Below are 17,004 nucleotides of genomic sequence, written 5' to 3'. Positions count from 1 at the left end.
ACACAACCATAGTTGCTGCTGTTTCAACAAAATAAAGCTAACTTTTACCCATTAATGCCTAGCGTCTAGAAAAAAGGACTTGGCAAACAGCGTAAACCCAGATGAGACGCCGCATGATGCTGCGTCTCATCAGGGTCTGAGCTGTTTGCTTTAAAGAATTTCTGTAAGAAATAAATATACTAGACATCCCTAATTTTGGAAATAAATTGATCCAATTTAGAAGGATGGGAGGGTCCACTGGGCATGAATGGGTTAATTACCTGCAGTGTGGTGCTATGCGGGTTATGCATATTTATTAAAGGGGCAAAACTTCGGTTCACTGGTACCCTGGCTCCAAGATAGGGGCGCAATCGATATGGATTGGAGGTGCCTACCCCAAAAACCTGGATAAAAGTTTAAATTTAAGGAAATCATCTGTTAATAAGTCATCAATAAAATACTGGATGAAGTTTGAGTACACGGTTCATGCTCACTGTTGTCCAATCAATGAAAGACACATGAAACTCAGCTTCAATATGCAATGTGACACAATGGTAGGAATTGATTTTTGTAAGTTTTGAAAATAACCACAGTGTATTGTGCTATACATGCAAAGCAATAAGTTACGCCCTATTTAAAACAAGAGCACCGCCTTGCGGGTGCAGACCGCTCATCTATTTTCTTTTTAAAGGTGAAGGGACTCTTATTTTCAATCACAAAGGAGGGAGGGGTGGAGTGAAGAGCGGTGCATTGTGTGGGGGTGTGGACATTTATTACATTTTCTTCCAAAAATGCGAAAAAAAAGGAAAAAAAAATCGGGGGTGGGGGGGGAGGGTGGGGGGGGGGGGGGGGTGGGGGGGGATTCTTGGGTGCGATGGTTGGACGGTATTTCAAACATAAAATAATAAAAATAAATATTTGTGTTTTTTAACCGTTTCATAAAAAAAAATGGGGGGGGGGTGAGGTGGGGGGGGGGGGGGGTATAGTGTGAGGGTGTGGTGGTAATTTGTGAGATGATCTTAAAAAAAAAAAAAAAAAAAAATAGGGGGGGGGGGGGGGGGGGGATTCGGGTGGGGGGAGGGGGGGTGGGGGGGGGATTCTTGGGTGCGATGGTTGGACGGTATTTCAAACATAAAATAATCAAAATAAAAAGTTTTGTTTTTTAACCGTTTAAAAAAAATTGGGGAGGGGGTGGGGTGGGGGGGGGGGTATAGTGTGAGGGTGTGGTGGTCATTTGTGAGATGATCTTAAAAAAAAAAAAAAAAAAAAAAAAAAAAAAAAATAGGGGGGGGGGGTTGGGGGGGGGGGGCACGGGCGATGGTTTGGGTGGAGTTTATTGTGGTATGTCAGGTAAGAGTAGTTTTGTCAAAGTATCAATCAAATCTAATCATAAATAAAGAAGTTATGGCAATTTTAGAGAAATTTAATAATTTGACCTTGAGAGTCAAGGTCATTCAAAGGTCAAGGTAAAATTCAACTTGCCAGGTACAGTAACCTCATGATAGCATGAAAGTATTTGAAGTTTGAAAGCAATAGCCTTGATACTTAAGAAGTAAAGTGGATCGAAACACAAAATTTAACCATATATTCAAAGTTACTAAGTCAAAAAAGGGCCATAATTCCGTAAAAATGACATCCAGAGTTATGCAACTTGTCCTTTTACTGTACCCTTATGATAGTTTGCGAGTGTTCCAAGTATGATAGCAATATCTATGATACTTTAGGGGTAATGTGGACCAAAACACAAAACTTAACCAAACTTTCAATTTTCTAAGTATAAAGGGCCCATAATTCCGTCCAAATGCCAGTCAGAGTTACATAACTTGGCCTGCACAGTCCCCTTACGGTAGTTAGTAAGTGTTGCAAGTATGAAAGCAATAGCTTTGATACTTAAGGAATAAAATGGACCTTAACACAAAACTTAACCAAAATTTTCAATTTTCTAAGTATAAAAAGGGCACATAATTCTGTCAAAATGCACGCCAGAGTTATCTAACTTTGCGTGTCCAGTCCCCTCATGATAGTAAGTAAGTGTACCAAGTTTGAATGCAATAGCATTGATACTTTCTGAAAAAAGTGGACCTAAACGCAAAACTTAACCAAAATTTTCAATTTTCTAAGTATAAAAAGGGCACATAATTCAGTCAAAATGCACGCCAGAGTTATCTAACTTTGCCTGCCCAGTCCCCTCATGATAGTAAGTAAGTGTACCAAGTTTGAATGCAATAGCATTGATACTTTCTGAGAAAAGTGGACCTAAACGCAAAACTTAACCGGACGCCGACGCCGACGCCAAGGTGATGACAATAGCTCATAATTTTTTTTCAAAAAATAGATGAGCTAAAAAACAACAACTTTAAAATCATTTATGATTTTGGCAACTGGAAAAACTAACATACCAGGACTAAAACAAGAGGGCCATGATGGCCCTGAATTGCTCACCTGACTAACCAAAATACAATCCCAACCCAGATTTCATCAAGATAAACATTCTGTGACCTCTATTGTCTACACAAGGTTTTTCTAATATTTTCCCTAGTGACCTAGTTTTTGACCCCTGATGACCCAAATACAATCCCATTCCAGATTTTATCAAGACAAACATTCTGACCAAATTTCATGAAGATTGGATGAAAACTATGACCTCTATTGTCTACACAAGGTTTTTCTATTATTTGAACTAGTGACCTAGTTCTTGACCCAAGATGACCCAAATACAATCCAGACCCAGATTTCATCAAGATAAACATTCTGACCAAATTGCATAAAGATTGGTTGAAAACTGCGACCTCTATTGTCTTTACAAAGATTTCTATTATTTGACCTAGTGACCTAGTTTTTTACCTAGTGACCTAGTTTTTGACCCCAGATGACCCAAATACAATCCAAACCCAGTTTTTATCAAGATAAACATTCTGACCTAATTTCATAAAGATTGGATGAAATCTGTGACCTCTACTGTCTTCACAAACAAATTGTTTACGGTTTTTCTATTATTTGACCTAGTGACCTAGTTTTTGACTTAGATGACCCAAATACAATCCCAACCATGATTTCATCAAGATAAACATTCTGACCAAATTTCATAAAGATTGGATGAAAACTGCGACCTCTATTGTCTACACAATGTTTTTTCTATTATTTGACCTAGTTTTTGACCCCAGATGACCCAAATACAATCCCAACCCAGATTTCATCAAGATAAAGATTCTGACCAAATTTCATAAAGATTGGATGAAAACTGCGACCTCTATTGTCTATACAATGTTTTTCTATTATTTGACCTAGTTTTTGACCTAGTGACCTTGTTTTTGACCCAAGATGACCCAAATACAATCCCAACCCAGATTCCATCAAGATAAACATTCTGACCAAATTTCATAAAGATTGGATGAAAACTGCGAGCTCTATTGTCTACATAAAGTTTTTCTATTATTTGCCCTAGTTTTTGACCTAGTGATCTAGTGTTTGACCTCAGATGACCCAAATACAATCCCAACCCAGATTTCATCAAGATAAACATTCTGACCAAATTTGATAAAGATTGGATGAAAACTGCAACCTCTATAGTCTACACAAGGTTTTTCAATTATTTAACCTAGTTTTTTACCTATTGACCTAGTTTTTGACCCCAGATGACCCAAATACAATCCCAACCAAGATTTTATCAAGATAAACATTCTTACCAAATTTCATAAAGATTGGATGAAAACTGTGACCTCTACTGTCTACACAAGCTAATTGTTGATGGATGCACACACGCACGCAAGCACATACGGACGCCGGACATCACACGGTCACATAAGCTCACCATGTCACTTCGTGACAGGTGAGCTTAAATACACCTAGTTTTCCCCACTGAATTCATTTAACTAATATCAGGTTCATCAATTAATGGATTTAATTTTATTAATATTAAAGCTTCATATCTATCTTTCAAAAGAGCATCAATTTATCAATTTGTCATTTATAAAAATACCAAGAACACTATTGCCTAAAGCAACATGTATGTCAAACAGAATGAAGTATCAATTGTCAAGGGAAACATAACAAAATGTTACAAACAAAATCAATTTTTAGAAAATCCAAGCACTTCACTAGCTGGTCAAAACAAGCCAGATGACACCTTTAAACCTCTTAATTTTTAAATTTGATCTATTATTGCCTATTGCTTCTTTTTGATCTATTATTGCCTATTGCTTCATTTTGAATTGTTACCCAAACAAACATTAATTACACTGTTTGTAATGCATTATTGACAAAGGTATTGAAAAACACACAATAACTAAAAGCACATGTTTATTCAGTGCAGACTATATTGTACAGGGCCAGATTGCGTCCTTACATTTAACAATCAGAAATTGTAACTGCCTAATCAAGCAAAAGTTCCAATCCATGGCATCTGATATTGAAATATTCATCAGTTACAGCAGTTTGAAGCTAAACGCTCTCTACATAACCTCAGTCTTATCCGTTTCCCTTTCAACTTCGTGAGATCCTGACCATTTTGCCAACAATACCATATACACTAAAAAACCATTTAAGGTAGTGCACCTCTAATGATTTCCCGCGATTTCTTCCAAGGTTGAAGAGCCTACTATTAGGTGCCGTAGCCTAGTGGTTAAGGCGATAGACTAGAAATCTTTTGGGATATTCCCGCGCAGGTTCGAATCCTGCCGACGACGTATACTTTTTTGCGACGCGTTTTATTTATTTTCTAACGTAATTTGATTTAATATGGCATATAAGCTATATTTATTGTTAAATATGTTGCAATTTTTATGCACATTTTTCAATTATTAAAATTAAAACAACGTTATGGCGAAATTGGGTGATTTACTGTTGAAAATACGAACCATGCATGTTGCATTTTAATTTTTATTTCAAAAAGTAAACGGTAAATCTGTCTAGTTCTTGGTATTTTTGCTGTATATAGTGTTTATATAAAAACTAAGTTTAAAATATGACTTAAATGATACTATTTTGAATTTTATGACACTTTGTTTTTAACCGACCCAATTTTTACTTGGCTGAAATCACTTACATTTCATGGTGCTCTTCCATAGATAAAAATTTGTAAAAAATAAATGTCTGTTAAGAATACTTATTTCATCTTGTTTAAACTTTAAACACCTTTACAGCATCTGTACACACCAACTGCATGCCCATATTTGGAAATTTGAATGAATTATGGAACTTTTATATACCCCAGGGGTGAAAATAAACTGGACAAAAGCCGAGCGTGGGGGTGGTTTTGAAAAAATTGGTATATTTTTTTAAAAAGCATGGAAAGCCTACCTACAAATTTGCATGTAGTTCAGTGAAATGATGCTGATTAAGAAAATAATTAATTAGATTATATTTGGATATGTGCCCATTAGAGGTGCACTACCTTAAAGTCAAGATCTGTCTTGCATCATTTCAAATGGAACACTTCGATTGAAAAAAGAAGAAAAATGTGTTTACTTCCTTAAAAATGAAAGGTTTCTATCATCACACATTATCATCTTAAGTGCCTTGCACTAAGATCCGCAATCATTAAAATGAAGACAATACAAGATAAGAAAAACACTCACATCCAGTAAATACCACAATTACTTGGATAAAAATACAATTTTTACTTTAAAGAAATAATAGATCAGTGTTTGTGAAGATCAAATTTAATGACAAAATGCAGAGAATAAAAGGTCAAATGAATTCAATTTTCACCTCACAATAATACAATAAACAGCATGATTGTGTTGTTTTTTTTTAAGAAACCTAAAAATCCTAATAAACTGATTCAGAATCAAAAATTGATTCATATTCTAAATGATTTGGTAATTTTGTGAAAAATTGACCTTAATTCTAACACGGCACGCAACTTGTTTTCTATAAACAAAGAAGGAAATCAAGTGTGGGTTATTCTGCAATAACTTATGGGCGGAGCTTAATGCTTCGAAAATAGTTCCGAATAAACAAAGAAAATATTGCAGTAAAATGCACGTGCTAAAACCCGCTCTAAAGAAATGTAATAAATGTAGCATGCATAAATGTAATGAAACAACAAATTGTATATTTGGTGAGAAGTGGCATAACCAGGCCTTCAAAGAATGTCATTTGTTAGGAAACCTAATTCTGAAAACATTTATAGTATGTCAGCTTTTCAGTAGCATCAATAAACGTGACGTCATTAAGTTTCTACGATTGTTGTTTTCAATGAAAGTGACGTCATTTGCAAAATATTTATGACTGAAAACGACGTCATATGTTTGTACAATTCAATGATGTCACTTAATAGTGAACTTTGTACTAAGAAGGGCAGAGTATTGAAAAATATAGTTCATGTCCTAAAGCTTGAACCAAATCAATCAGAATCGTGTTAGAATCGAAATAATATTTTTCTATTATGGTTTGTTGTTGAATAACCCACAGTAAGTTGTATGGATGCGTGTTTTCAAATCACTCGTGCTTCGCACTTGTGATTTAATTCCTACGCATCTATACTCCTTACTGTGGGTTATTCGACAACAAATCATGATAGAAAAATATTATTTCTTAAATAGCACACTCAAAGGGCACTATTCATTTGATGTCTGTGTTCCTTTTGATATCCTATTCAAAACTGCATATAAAACCCTTTTTACCTGATATTTAAATGACCCTAAGGAGGTGTGAATATATAAGGTATTTTCTACGTTCCCTTCTTGTCTAGCGAGGAAAACAACATCAAAAGTTGTATTCCCCCCAGGCGGGACTATCTGAAATAGAAAATAAACAAAATAAAGTCACTTGATTATCAGTTTTATATATCATTTGTAAACAACTGATCAAGTTATCTGTGAAAATAAACATTTTGGTAGTAATACTTATTACTGAAATAAACTAGAGCTTTGTCACAGACGTGACGTATACCCCCATGTGCCGCATTGACACAGACTATTTTGCATGCTGTCTTCACAAAACAAGAGAATCTAATATATGGCGATTTTAAGAATTATTATGCCATCATTATTTATGGCCATCTTGACCTTTGAACTCTTGATTTCTTTCGCATGACAGGCTGCCCAATTACTGTGAACAAAATTAGTGTACAGACATTTTAAAATCTCACAATGAATGACATAGTTATGGCCCGGACAAGCTCATTTATGGCCATTTTTCACTTTTGAACTCCAAGTGTGACCTTGACCTTGGAGATCTCAACGTAATTCTTTCACGTGACACACCGTCCAATGATGGTGAACAAATGTGTCAAATGATTTTAAAATCTCACAATGAACGACATAAATTATTGCCATGACAAGCTCATTTATGGCCTTGGAGATATCGACGTAATTCTTTCGAATGACACATTGTCCAATGATTGTGAACAAATGTACCAAGTAATCTCACAATGGATGACATTGATATGGCCCGGACAAGATCATTTATGGCCATTTTTGACCTTTGAACTCACAGCGTGACCTTGACAATAACGACGCAATTCTTTTGCTGGATACACCATCCAATGATGGTGAACAAATGTGACATATGGTTTTAAAATCTCACAATGAATGACATAGTTATGGCCCGGAGGCCAGGACAAGCTCATTTATGGCCATTTTTGACCTTTGAACTCAAAGTGTGACCTTTACCTTGGAGATAAGGACGTAATTCTTTCATGTGACACACCCGCCAATGATGGTGAACAAATGTGCAAAATGATTTTAAAATCTCACAATAAAAAACATAATTATGGCCCGGACAAGCTCATTTATGGCCATTTTTGACCTTTGAACTTAAAGTGTGACCTTCACCTCGGAGATCTCAACGTAATTCTTTCACGCGACACACCGTCAAATGATGGTGAACAAATGTGTCAAATGATTTTAAAATCTCACAATGAACGACATAGTTATTGCCCAGACAAGCTCATTTAATTATGGCCATTTTTGATCTTTGAACTCAAAGTGTGACCTTGGAGATAAGGAGGTAATTCTTTCGCGCGACACACCGTCCCATGATGGTGAACAAATTTGCAAAATGATTTTAAAATCTTACGATAAATGATAAAGTAATGGCCTGGACAAGCATTTGACCCTTGAACTCCAAGTGTGACCTTGACCTTGGAGATATCGACATACTTTTTTCACATGACACACCATCCCATGATGGTGAACAAATGTACCAAGTTATTTTAAAATCATCGATAAATGACATAGTCTTGGTCCGGACAAACTTTATGCTTAAAACACACTAAGTGACCAAGTGACCTAGTTTTTGATCCGGCATGACCCATATTCAAACTTGACCTAAACATCATCAAGATACAACTTGTGACTAAGTTTGGTGAAATCGGATGAAATTTCGGGACAGACTGACCAACAGACTGACAAAGTGACTCCTATACAGCGCCCATTACCAATGGTAATGGGGGTATAAAAATATAACATTAAGTCTCCAGGACAAAATAAGCCAAGCAGATCCATCTACCAGTATTCTTATTTCAAGTGCACAAAAATGACCTTGATACGTAAGTAGCATCTATATGAAACTAACTGCAATTTATTTAAATCTTACCCAATGTCACTTAAATACCAAAAATTGTGTTTAAATTTAGAAGAACATGTAAAGTGTCACTTATCGCATACATTTGTAAGTTTAGAAGATAATGTGAAGTTTAACTGATCGCATCTTATACAGACATTCACATGAGCCCTACCCTTTATTGCCAAATTATTTATCAGTACGCACCATTAACCGATTCATAATATCACTTTATTTATTAAAAACTGCAATTTCATAATAGTTAGGCCTGAACAGGAAAATACCATGGTAACTTGGCGTGAAGGACAAACTGCAATAAAAATATGAACACAATGAAACTCAAATTTTGATAGAAGCTGAAAACTGTTGTTTTTTTCATGGCAGGAGACTCATTGTCAAAAACCTTAGCGCACATCACAAAAACAACATAACACACACTGTCATGCATACAACAGGGGTCACTAGCTTTAATCTGTCAATGAACAAAAACTGCTATGTTCTGGTTTATGGGCACCTTAAATAGTAGGGTCTGAATAGTAGGGTCTTTCAAGAAAATGTCAACTGACAAGATTGTTTTACATACAATAAAGTATGCATGTACACGAAACATGTTTCTGTACATATTGCTATGGTATATAATAAGGCTTTTTAACATTATGCTATAGTTGATGTAAGACATATTCCTATAAATTTGATTTTCTAAAATTCAAATAGAATATCAACCCGTAAACGTATGTTTCAAATTCAGATGTCTTTTGCAAAAAATTCCACTTTTATTTTATCTTTTACGCCACAAAAACAAGATGTGAATAATAAAACACTTAATCCACTCAGTTTTGCTGTTTCTGAGTGGTAAAAAACCTCTACATAAATTAAGTAGTTTTTTCTTCAGGTAATTGAACTCAAGACATACAGAGATTAAATTAAGTAGCATTAAATTGGTTCACCTATTTTCATTCAACACTGGTATCACAAAGCTTAAAGGGATCTTTTCACGGTTTGGTAAATTGACAATATTGAAAAAAGTTGTTTCAGATTCGCAAATTTTCGTTTTAGTTATGATATTTGTGCGGAAACAGTATTACTGAACATTTACCATAGTCCAATATAGCCATTATATGTATCTTTTGACGATTTGAAAACCTAACAAGAGTGCCAAACTGTCACAAGATACGCCCGTTTGAAGGTTTTGGACAACTTGATAACTTTACCATGACCCATATTTGAACTTGACCTACATATCATCTAGACACAACTTCTGACCAAATTTGGTGAAGATCAGATGAAAACTACTTCAATTAGAGAGCGGACACCATGCTTAATGCTTGAAATGCACTAAGTGACCTCGTGATCTAGTTTTTGACCCGACATGACCCATATTTGAACTTGACCTAGATATTGTCTAGACACAACTTCTGACCAAATGTGGTGAAGATCGGATGAAAACTACTTCAATTAGAGAGCCGACACCATGCTAAATGCTTGAAATGCACTAAGTGACCCCGTTACCTAGTTTTTTAACCCGGCATGACCCATATTCGAACTTGACCTAGACATTGTCCAGATACAACTTCTGACCAAGTTTGGTGAAGATTGGAAAAAAACTAATTCAATTAGAGAGCGGACACCATGCTTAATGCTTGAAATGCACTAAGTGACCCTGTGACCTAGTTTTTGACCCGGCATAACCCATATTCGAACTTGGCCTAGATATCAACTAGATGCAACTGCTGACCAAGTTTGGTGAAGATCGGATGAATACAATTTGAATTAGAGTCCGGACAAAGTAAAATGCACTAATTGACCCTTTGACCTAGTTTTTGACCCAGCATGACCCATATTCGGACTTGACCTAGATATCAACTAGATGCAACTACTGACCAAGTTTGGTGAAGATCGGATGAATACAATTTGAATTAGAGTCCGGACAAAGTGGCGCCGTTGAAAATGCACTAATTGACCCTATGACCTAGTTTTTGACCCGGCATGACCCATATTCGAACTTGGCCTAGATATCAACTAGATGCAACTGCTGACCAAGTTTGGTGAAGATCGGATGAATACAATTTGAAATAGAGTCCGGACAAAGTGGCCCCTTTGAAAATGCACTTATTGACCCTATGACCTAGTTTTTGACCCGGCATGACCCATATTCGAACTTGGCCTAGATATCAACTAGATGCAACTGCTGACCAAGTTTGGTGAAGATCGGATGAATACAATTTGAATTAGAGTCCGGACAAAGTGGCGCCGTTGAAAATGCACTTATTGACCCTATGACCTAGTTTTTGACCCGGCATGACCCATATTCGAACTTGGCCTATATATCAACTAGATGCAACTGCTGACCAAGTTTGGTGAAGATCGGATGAATACAATTTGAAATAGAGTCCGGACAAAGTGGCCCCTTTGAAAATGCACTTATTGACCCTATGACCTAGTTTTTGACCCGGCATGACCCATATTCGAACTTGGCCTAGATATCAACTAGATGCAACTGCTGACCAAGTTTGGTGAAGATCGGATGAATACAATTTGAATTAGAGTCCGGACAAAGTGATGCCTTCCGCCAGCCGCCCGCCGCCAAGGGGTTTCACATAATACGTCCCGTATTTTATACGGGCGTATAAAAATTATAAAGCGTTACAACGCGAAACGATTGAATAATTTGGAGAGTTCTGTTGTTGTCGTTTATATTTACGAAACTACGAAGATTGCTTATATAAGGTATAAAATACTTAAACAGTGTATACCCGGCGATATAGCCAAGAGGGCTAATGCGTTTTTACTTCAGACTTACTCCAGGACTCCGGGGGTCACTGGTTCAAGCCCTGGTACCGGCTACTTTTTTTCCCTTTTTTTAATTTTATTCTGATTTTTTACTGGACCTTTTAAGATCCAATGTTTACATTTATCAATATAAAGCATTTAATGACAAACTTCAAAATATGCCAAAATCTGTGAAAAGGCCCCTTTAAAATATAGTCAAATGTGTTTGTGTTGCACAGAGCAACAACAAAATGAACCCTTTGTTTGTTTGTTTTTTAAAGAATATCATAAGCTTGTCTGAAAGAGATTATCACCAAGGTACCCCACACTACTGGTAACTACATGTACAAGGACTGTAAATATATTACTACTTTCACCAGTAGTCTTCCAAATTTAAACCAACTACATGAATCTTGACAATGGCCAAAATCTACATGAATCTGGTAAGAATTTGACCTGTCTAAGGCAGAAGATGCATTTACCATAAACTATCACTATGTCCACTAATGTACAATACTACATTAGACAACTTGTCCAAACTCTTTCCAAACATGTGTTCAATCTCTTGCAAAATTTCATTAACCTGCAAGTATAATAACTTCGCTTAGAAAGTTCAATATGTAGTCCTAAGTCATATGTTTTTTGTGTACCACCGGCAAACTGATTTCATCAGTGTTAATGAGAATTTCAGTAGTAAATAGGAATCAAAATCATTAATTTTGTCTGCAGGTTAGATCATTTGAAATCATTTAATCTGAGTGTTTTTGCTTTATTTTCTTATAATTCAACTTACATGTTTATTAAATAAACATCCTTTCCCTGTCCCCTCTCCCCAAAACAGGAAAACTAAGTAGTATTATGATGTCACATGACTATGGTAAATTTGAGTAGTTAAAAACACTCCTAGCAGGAGGAAGCCCTGCAGTAAGAGAGACAGTTGTTGCAAGAACTAGACCCGTGCCAAATACTTACTTTATCTTGAAAAAACGAGCAGTGAAAATGTGCAGTACTCCCAGATATTGAGAGTAAATGCAAATTATTTTTTCCATCTGTATTCAACACTGTCACTTGCTCCATTCGTGGCATACCAACAGGCCTGAAAATACATAAACAAAATACATTTAAACAATTATGATAAAACAAGCCCTTTTGTGGGAAAACTGGGCTTAATGCGTGTGCGTAAAGTGTCGACCAAGATTAGACAGAGCAGTCCGCACAAGCTTATCAGGGACAAAATGTTAAACATTTATGGAATTCTTCATTTTAAAAGTCTCTTCAAAACCGAAAATCCAATATATACAGAGAGTGTTGTCCCCTATTAGCATGTGAAGACTGCACAGTCTTATCTGAGAAGACGCTTTACTCACATGCATTATGCAAAGTTTTAGAAGAATGCATATAGAACCATTCACACACACATAATAAAATATTCTAACATGAAAATCCCTATTCTTCCCCACAACAAGAAAACAAAATTGTTGTACAACTATCAAATAAAATAGTGACCCTGATCATCAGCTGTTTCTATGAATTATTGAAGGCTTCTTTATTAATAGGAGGTAGCACATATTGCCTGATTATATTTGATAACTTTTTACCTTTATACAGTAAAAAATAATTAAATCTAATGTAGTTGAAGTTAAAAAATAATGGAAAAATAAGCTGGCATGGAAAAGGTCTTAGCTCAAGATTTTTTCATTTTTAACAGAGACCAACATTAAAGATATGTATTGACTTCACTAAAACATAATTTTCAATTTAGCTTAACAATTTATTTTAAACTGTTTTCAATACCATTTTATTAAACTGAATAAATTTAAAGTATCTGATATGAGATTGTCATTTTGTATTTTGATCATATAACATAATAGTTATCACCCAGACACATATAACTTCATCCCTGTATGATGCATCTAAACATGCAGATTTGCAAGGGATAAAGATAGCGAGTGAAATTTAATATCCTACTGATCAGCATATCTGAAGCTGCAACCGCAACCTGTCTAGGTATTAATCCATGGCATGTATGCTATGCTGCCAACTAGGCAACCAGAATCAACAATTGATTATTTAACAGTCCTTTTATGTTTAAACTATCAATCATTGGCCATTATTAATTTCTGTCACTTGAAACTTTACTAATTATAATAATGGGGAAAATCAATAGTCTAAATAGAGGAAACCGCAAGAGTTTATGAATAACAAGAGTGCCATGATAGTCCTGAAGTGCTCACCTGAATCCAAGCTACACCAATTGTAAAAGACTTGACCTAGATTTGAGGTTGGCCTAGATAAATAATCTAACCAAGTGTCATTAGTTGGGCTGGCTAGCACTGTCTGTAAAGCGCTGGGCTACAAATCCCACCACTGCGGGTTCTATCCCCCACCCTGGCCCCATTATATTATATGGGTATTGGTCATAAAATCCTTTCTTATGCCATTCACCTCCTTCCTCTGATTCAAGTATTGCAGTTGTCAGTTACTGGCATAAATATGAGCACCTGATACTGGTTAACCAGCTAGCCCAGGAAAAGTGTGAGTTGATAAACTCACACCCGTCAAAATTATGACTGTAAAAAAAAGGCCGTAAAATGAACATCCCAAAGCAAACAGACCCAATCCCAAACTGAAATTATAAAAAATCCCAATTTCCAAAAAAAAAAGAAAAAAAGAAGTGTCTTATGACTTATGATTATTAGTTTCTATAGCTCAATTATTTTGTTTAAACAACCTACAAACTATATAACCATAATTTATATGATTTTTATCCAAAATGGCCAGGAAAAGACCTGTTGTGTCAATATGTGTTGATAAAAAAATCCCAATTTGGTCCTTTTTGTTGATAAAAAATTTCAGAATTTGCCACTTTTAGCGATTAAAAAATCCCAATTTGACCAGACTCCTTTTCTCAAAATGGCTGTAAAAAACCACTGTGGCCTCTAGCCTGGTAAAATGTTTTTCTAACATTTGACTTATAATATGTTTTAAAGTGCAGTAGCCCAGATTTAAACTCAGCCTTAATATTGCCTGGATAATCATTCTGATCATGAGATTTACCACAAAAACTCCCATCACTTTGTACTCAGGTGAGCTAAAAATGTTCAGTTTTTGCAGACAGATTGGTAGCTAACAAGTGATGCTTGATCATTTGTGGATGAAATACGCAAAAATGACCATTTTGTATGGTACTTAAGTTAAAGGCTCTATAAAGGTGAAGATACGTAATTATTCACAGATTTTTAAATATTTTTTTCATATTTTATTTATAAAGGTAATCAAAAAACAATATATATAATAATTATGCTATTGGACATAATAATAATTATTAGCAATACAACTTGTTTTGAGCTCAAAATAAAGTGTTCTTCAAGTCAATTGTGTTTACAAACAATCAGTTTATTTACATCGCTGTTTACTCGCGAAAGAGAAAGTGAAAGTGACTCAGGTAACCAAAAATATAATGATGACATTTAACGTTTTCCGGTATCACTCACAAAGTAGGTCTCTTCTAAATGGTTAAAACGTTTGTAGTGATTTAATAAGTTACTTTCTGCTGGTAAAAAGTTGTTAAAATAGAATTAAAATTGAATTTTCTTTCGGCTATTTTTAGCATATGTCAACGGTCTGAGGCTACACATCACGTTAGTTGCAAAAATGTAAACATATCTTCCAAATATGAAGCGGGTTTATCTTCCATAATTCTTGACAACGTTGTACCTAAGCTGTGCTATTAGCAGTTTTTATGCAAGAGTAACTGAAATCCGGTAAAAATTAGACCAATTGATATGCTTCATAATTGTATTTGTGACCTTTATAGAGCCTTTAATATAAAGAACAAAATGCAACAAATAATATAATTATGCAGTAAATTGATATTGCTACTAGAACATAGCATTATCACCATGTTAACACTACAAATGTGAAGGCCAAGGTAATGACTGTTCTACATATGCTTCAACCAGTGAGAGGTCTGGTAACAGGTTTGACACTTTCAGGCTTGCTATCATGATGAACTGAATAAGTTTTCATATAGCAAAATATTGACAAAGACAAACATCTTTGAGGTTGATGACCTCGTTTAACTTTGTGAGATGTACTTAATATTATGACTCATTGTATATAAAGAAATGCATTCATTTTAAGTTAAATGATATTAACTTTGCCAGCAAGATAAACAGTTAATGATTCTAATTTAATACATTAAAAGAATCTTACTTACAAAATCACCTTTCAAAAAAAAAAGTTTACTTAATATTTTGGATATGCACAAAGTGTGTATCAAAATCAGTTCATTTGTTACCTAAACATTTCTTTTTTTAGACAAAATCCAAATAATAAAATCCTGCAGAACAAGAATCTGTGTTTGACAAACACAATCTGTGTTTGACAAACACATTTGCATCTGACAGATTCTTTATAAATGTTTGCAAGAGAAGGCCAAAGTCAAGGTAAAATTAGTTGATAGGTAACGGCCATAAGCAACAATTTTATTAACTGTAAAATTCAACAAAATTGTCACAAATCAATGGGTTGAAAGATTGTTATTACATGTAGGTCAAGATAAAGGTAAATATACTGCTGAATAATCGATTCTGAATTAAGCTTTATTAAATTTGTAATCCGAAACACGCTTCCGAATTTTAATGCCAATGCGACATTAACAAATTCTACCGTCAAATAAACAGTGCTAAAATATCCTTTGTCTGCATAAAAAACGCGCAAAAATTATGCAGACATGTACAACATCGCATGGAAAGTTTGGGTGTATTTTGTGTTGTATAAAAATATGTATATCACGTCAGGCGATTTATGCATGTTCAGTGGAAAAAAACACGCCCTGATTGGACGTTATTTCATCACATTTTTAAATAGTAACAAATGCCAAAATGTATTTCATACTTACAGGGGTGGCGAAATCTAACAAGAGCACCGCCTTGCGGGTGCAGACCGCTCATCTATTTTCTTTTTAAAGGTGAAGGGACTCTCATTTTCAATCACAAAGGAGGGAGGAGTGGAGTGAAGAGGGGTGTATAGTGTGGGGTTGTGGACATTTATTACATTATCTTCCAAAAAAGCGAAAAAAAAATAAAAAAATAAAAAAATCGGGGGGGGGGGGTATAGTGTGAGGGTGTGGTGATAATTTGTGAGATGATCTTAAAAAAAAAAAAAAAAAAAAAAAAAAAAATCAAAAAAAAATTTGGGGGGGGGGGGGGTGGGGGGGGTGGGGTGGGGGTATAGTGTGAGGGTGTGGTGGTCATTTGTGAGATGATCTTATAAAAAAAAAAAAAAAAAAAAAAAAAAATTAGGGGGGGGGGGGAGGGGGGGGGAGGGGGGGGAGGGCACGGGGGATGGTTTGGGTGAAGTCTATTGTGGTATGTCAGGTAAGAGTAGTTTCATCAAAGTATCAATCAAATCTAATCATAAATAAAGAAGTTATGGCAATTTTAGCAAAATTTAATAATTTGACCTTGAGAGTCAAGGTCATTCAAAGGTCAAAGTAAAATTCAAGTTGCCAGGTACAGTAACCTCATGATAGCATGTAAGTATTTGAAGTTTGAAAGCAATAGCCTTGATACTTCGAGTGGATCGAAACACAAAATTTAACCATATATTAAAAGTTACTAAGTCAAAAAAGGGCCATAATTCCGTAACAATGACAACCAGAGTTATGCAACTTGTCCTTTTACTGTACCCTTATGATAGTTTGTGAGTGTTCCAAGTATGAAAGCAATATCTATGATACTTTAG

At 35.2% G+C, this 17,004-nt stretch overlaps 1 protein-coding gene and 1 long non-coding RNA gene across 2 annotated transcripts in view; both read right to left on the bottom strand.

The window, feature by feature from the left end:
* Positions 1-17,004, bottom strand: part of LOC127878915 (transmembrane protein 131-like) — an 88,912-nt gene that overhangs the window by 47,804 nt on the left and 24,104 nt on the right. Inside the window, 3 exon segments of the mRNA XM_052425464.1 lie at positions 261-383; positions 6,606-6,719; positions 12,229-12,352. Coding sequence (XP_052281424.1) covers positions 261-383; positions 6,606-6,719; positions 12,229-12,352 — 361 coding nt within the window.
* Positions 9,854-11,108, bottom strand: LOC127878935 (uncharacterized). Its single transcript, XR_008048851.1, has 3 exons — positions 10,925-11,108; positions 10,613-10,768; positions 9,854-10,456 (listed from the first exon to the last, which is right to left on the bottom strand). It is a non-coding gene; the product is annotated as an uncharacterized LOC127878935 (long non-coding RNA).

This window comes from Dreissena polymorpha, chromosome 4 (assembly GCF_020536995.1).
Source record: "Dreissena polymorpha isolate Duluth1 chromosome 4, UMN_Dpol_1.0, whole genome shotgun sequence".
NCBI lineage: Eukaryota > Metazoa > Mollusca > Bivalvia > Myida > Dreissenidae > Dreissena > Dreissena polymorpha.
The sequence above is the reverse complement of the archived record's forward strand: the minus strand, read 5'-3'. Positions and strand labels throughout refer to the sequence as shown.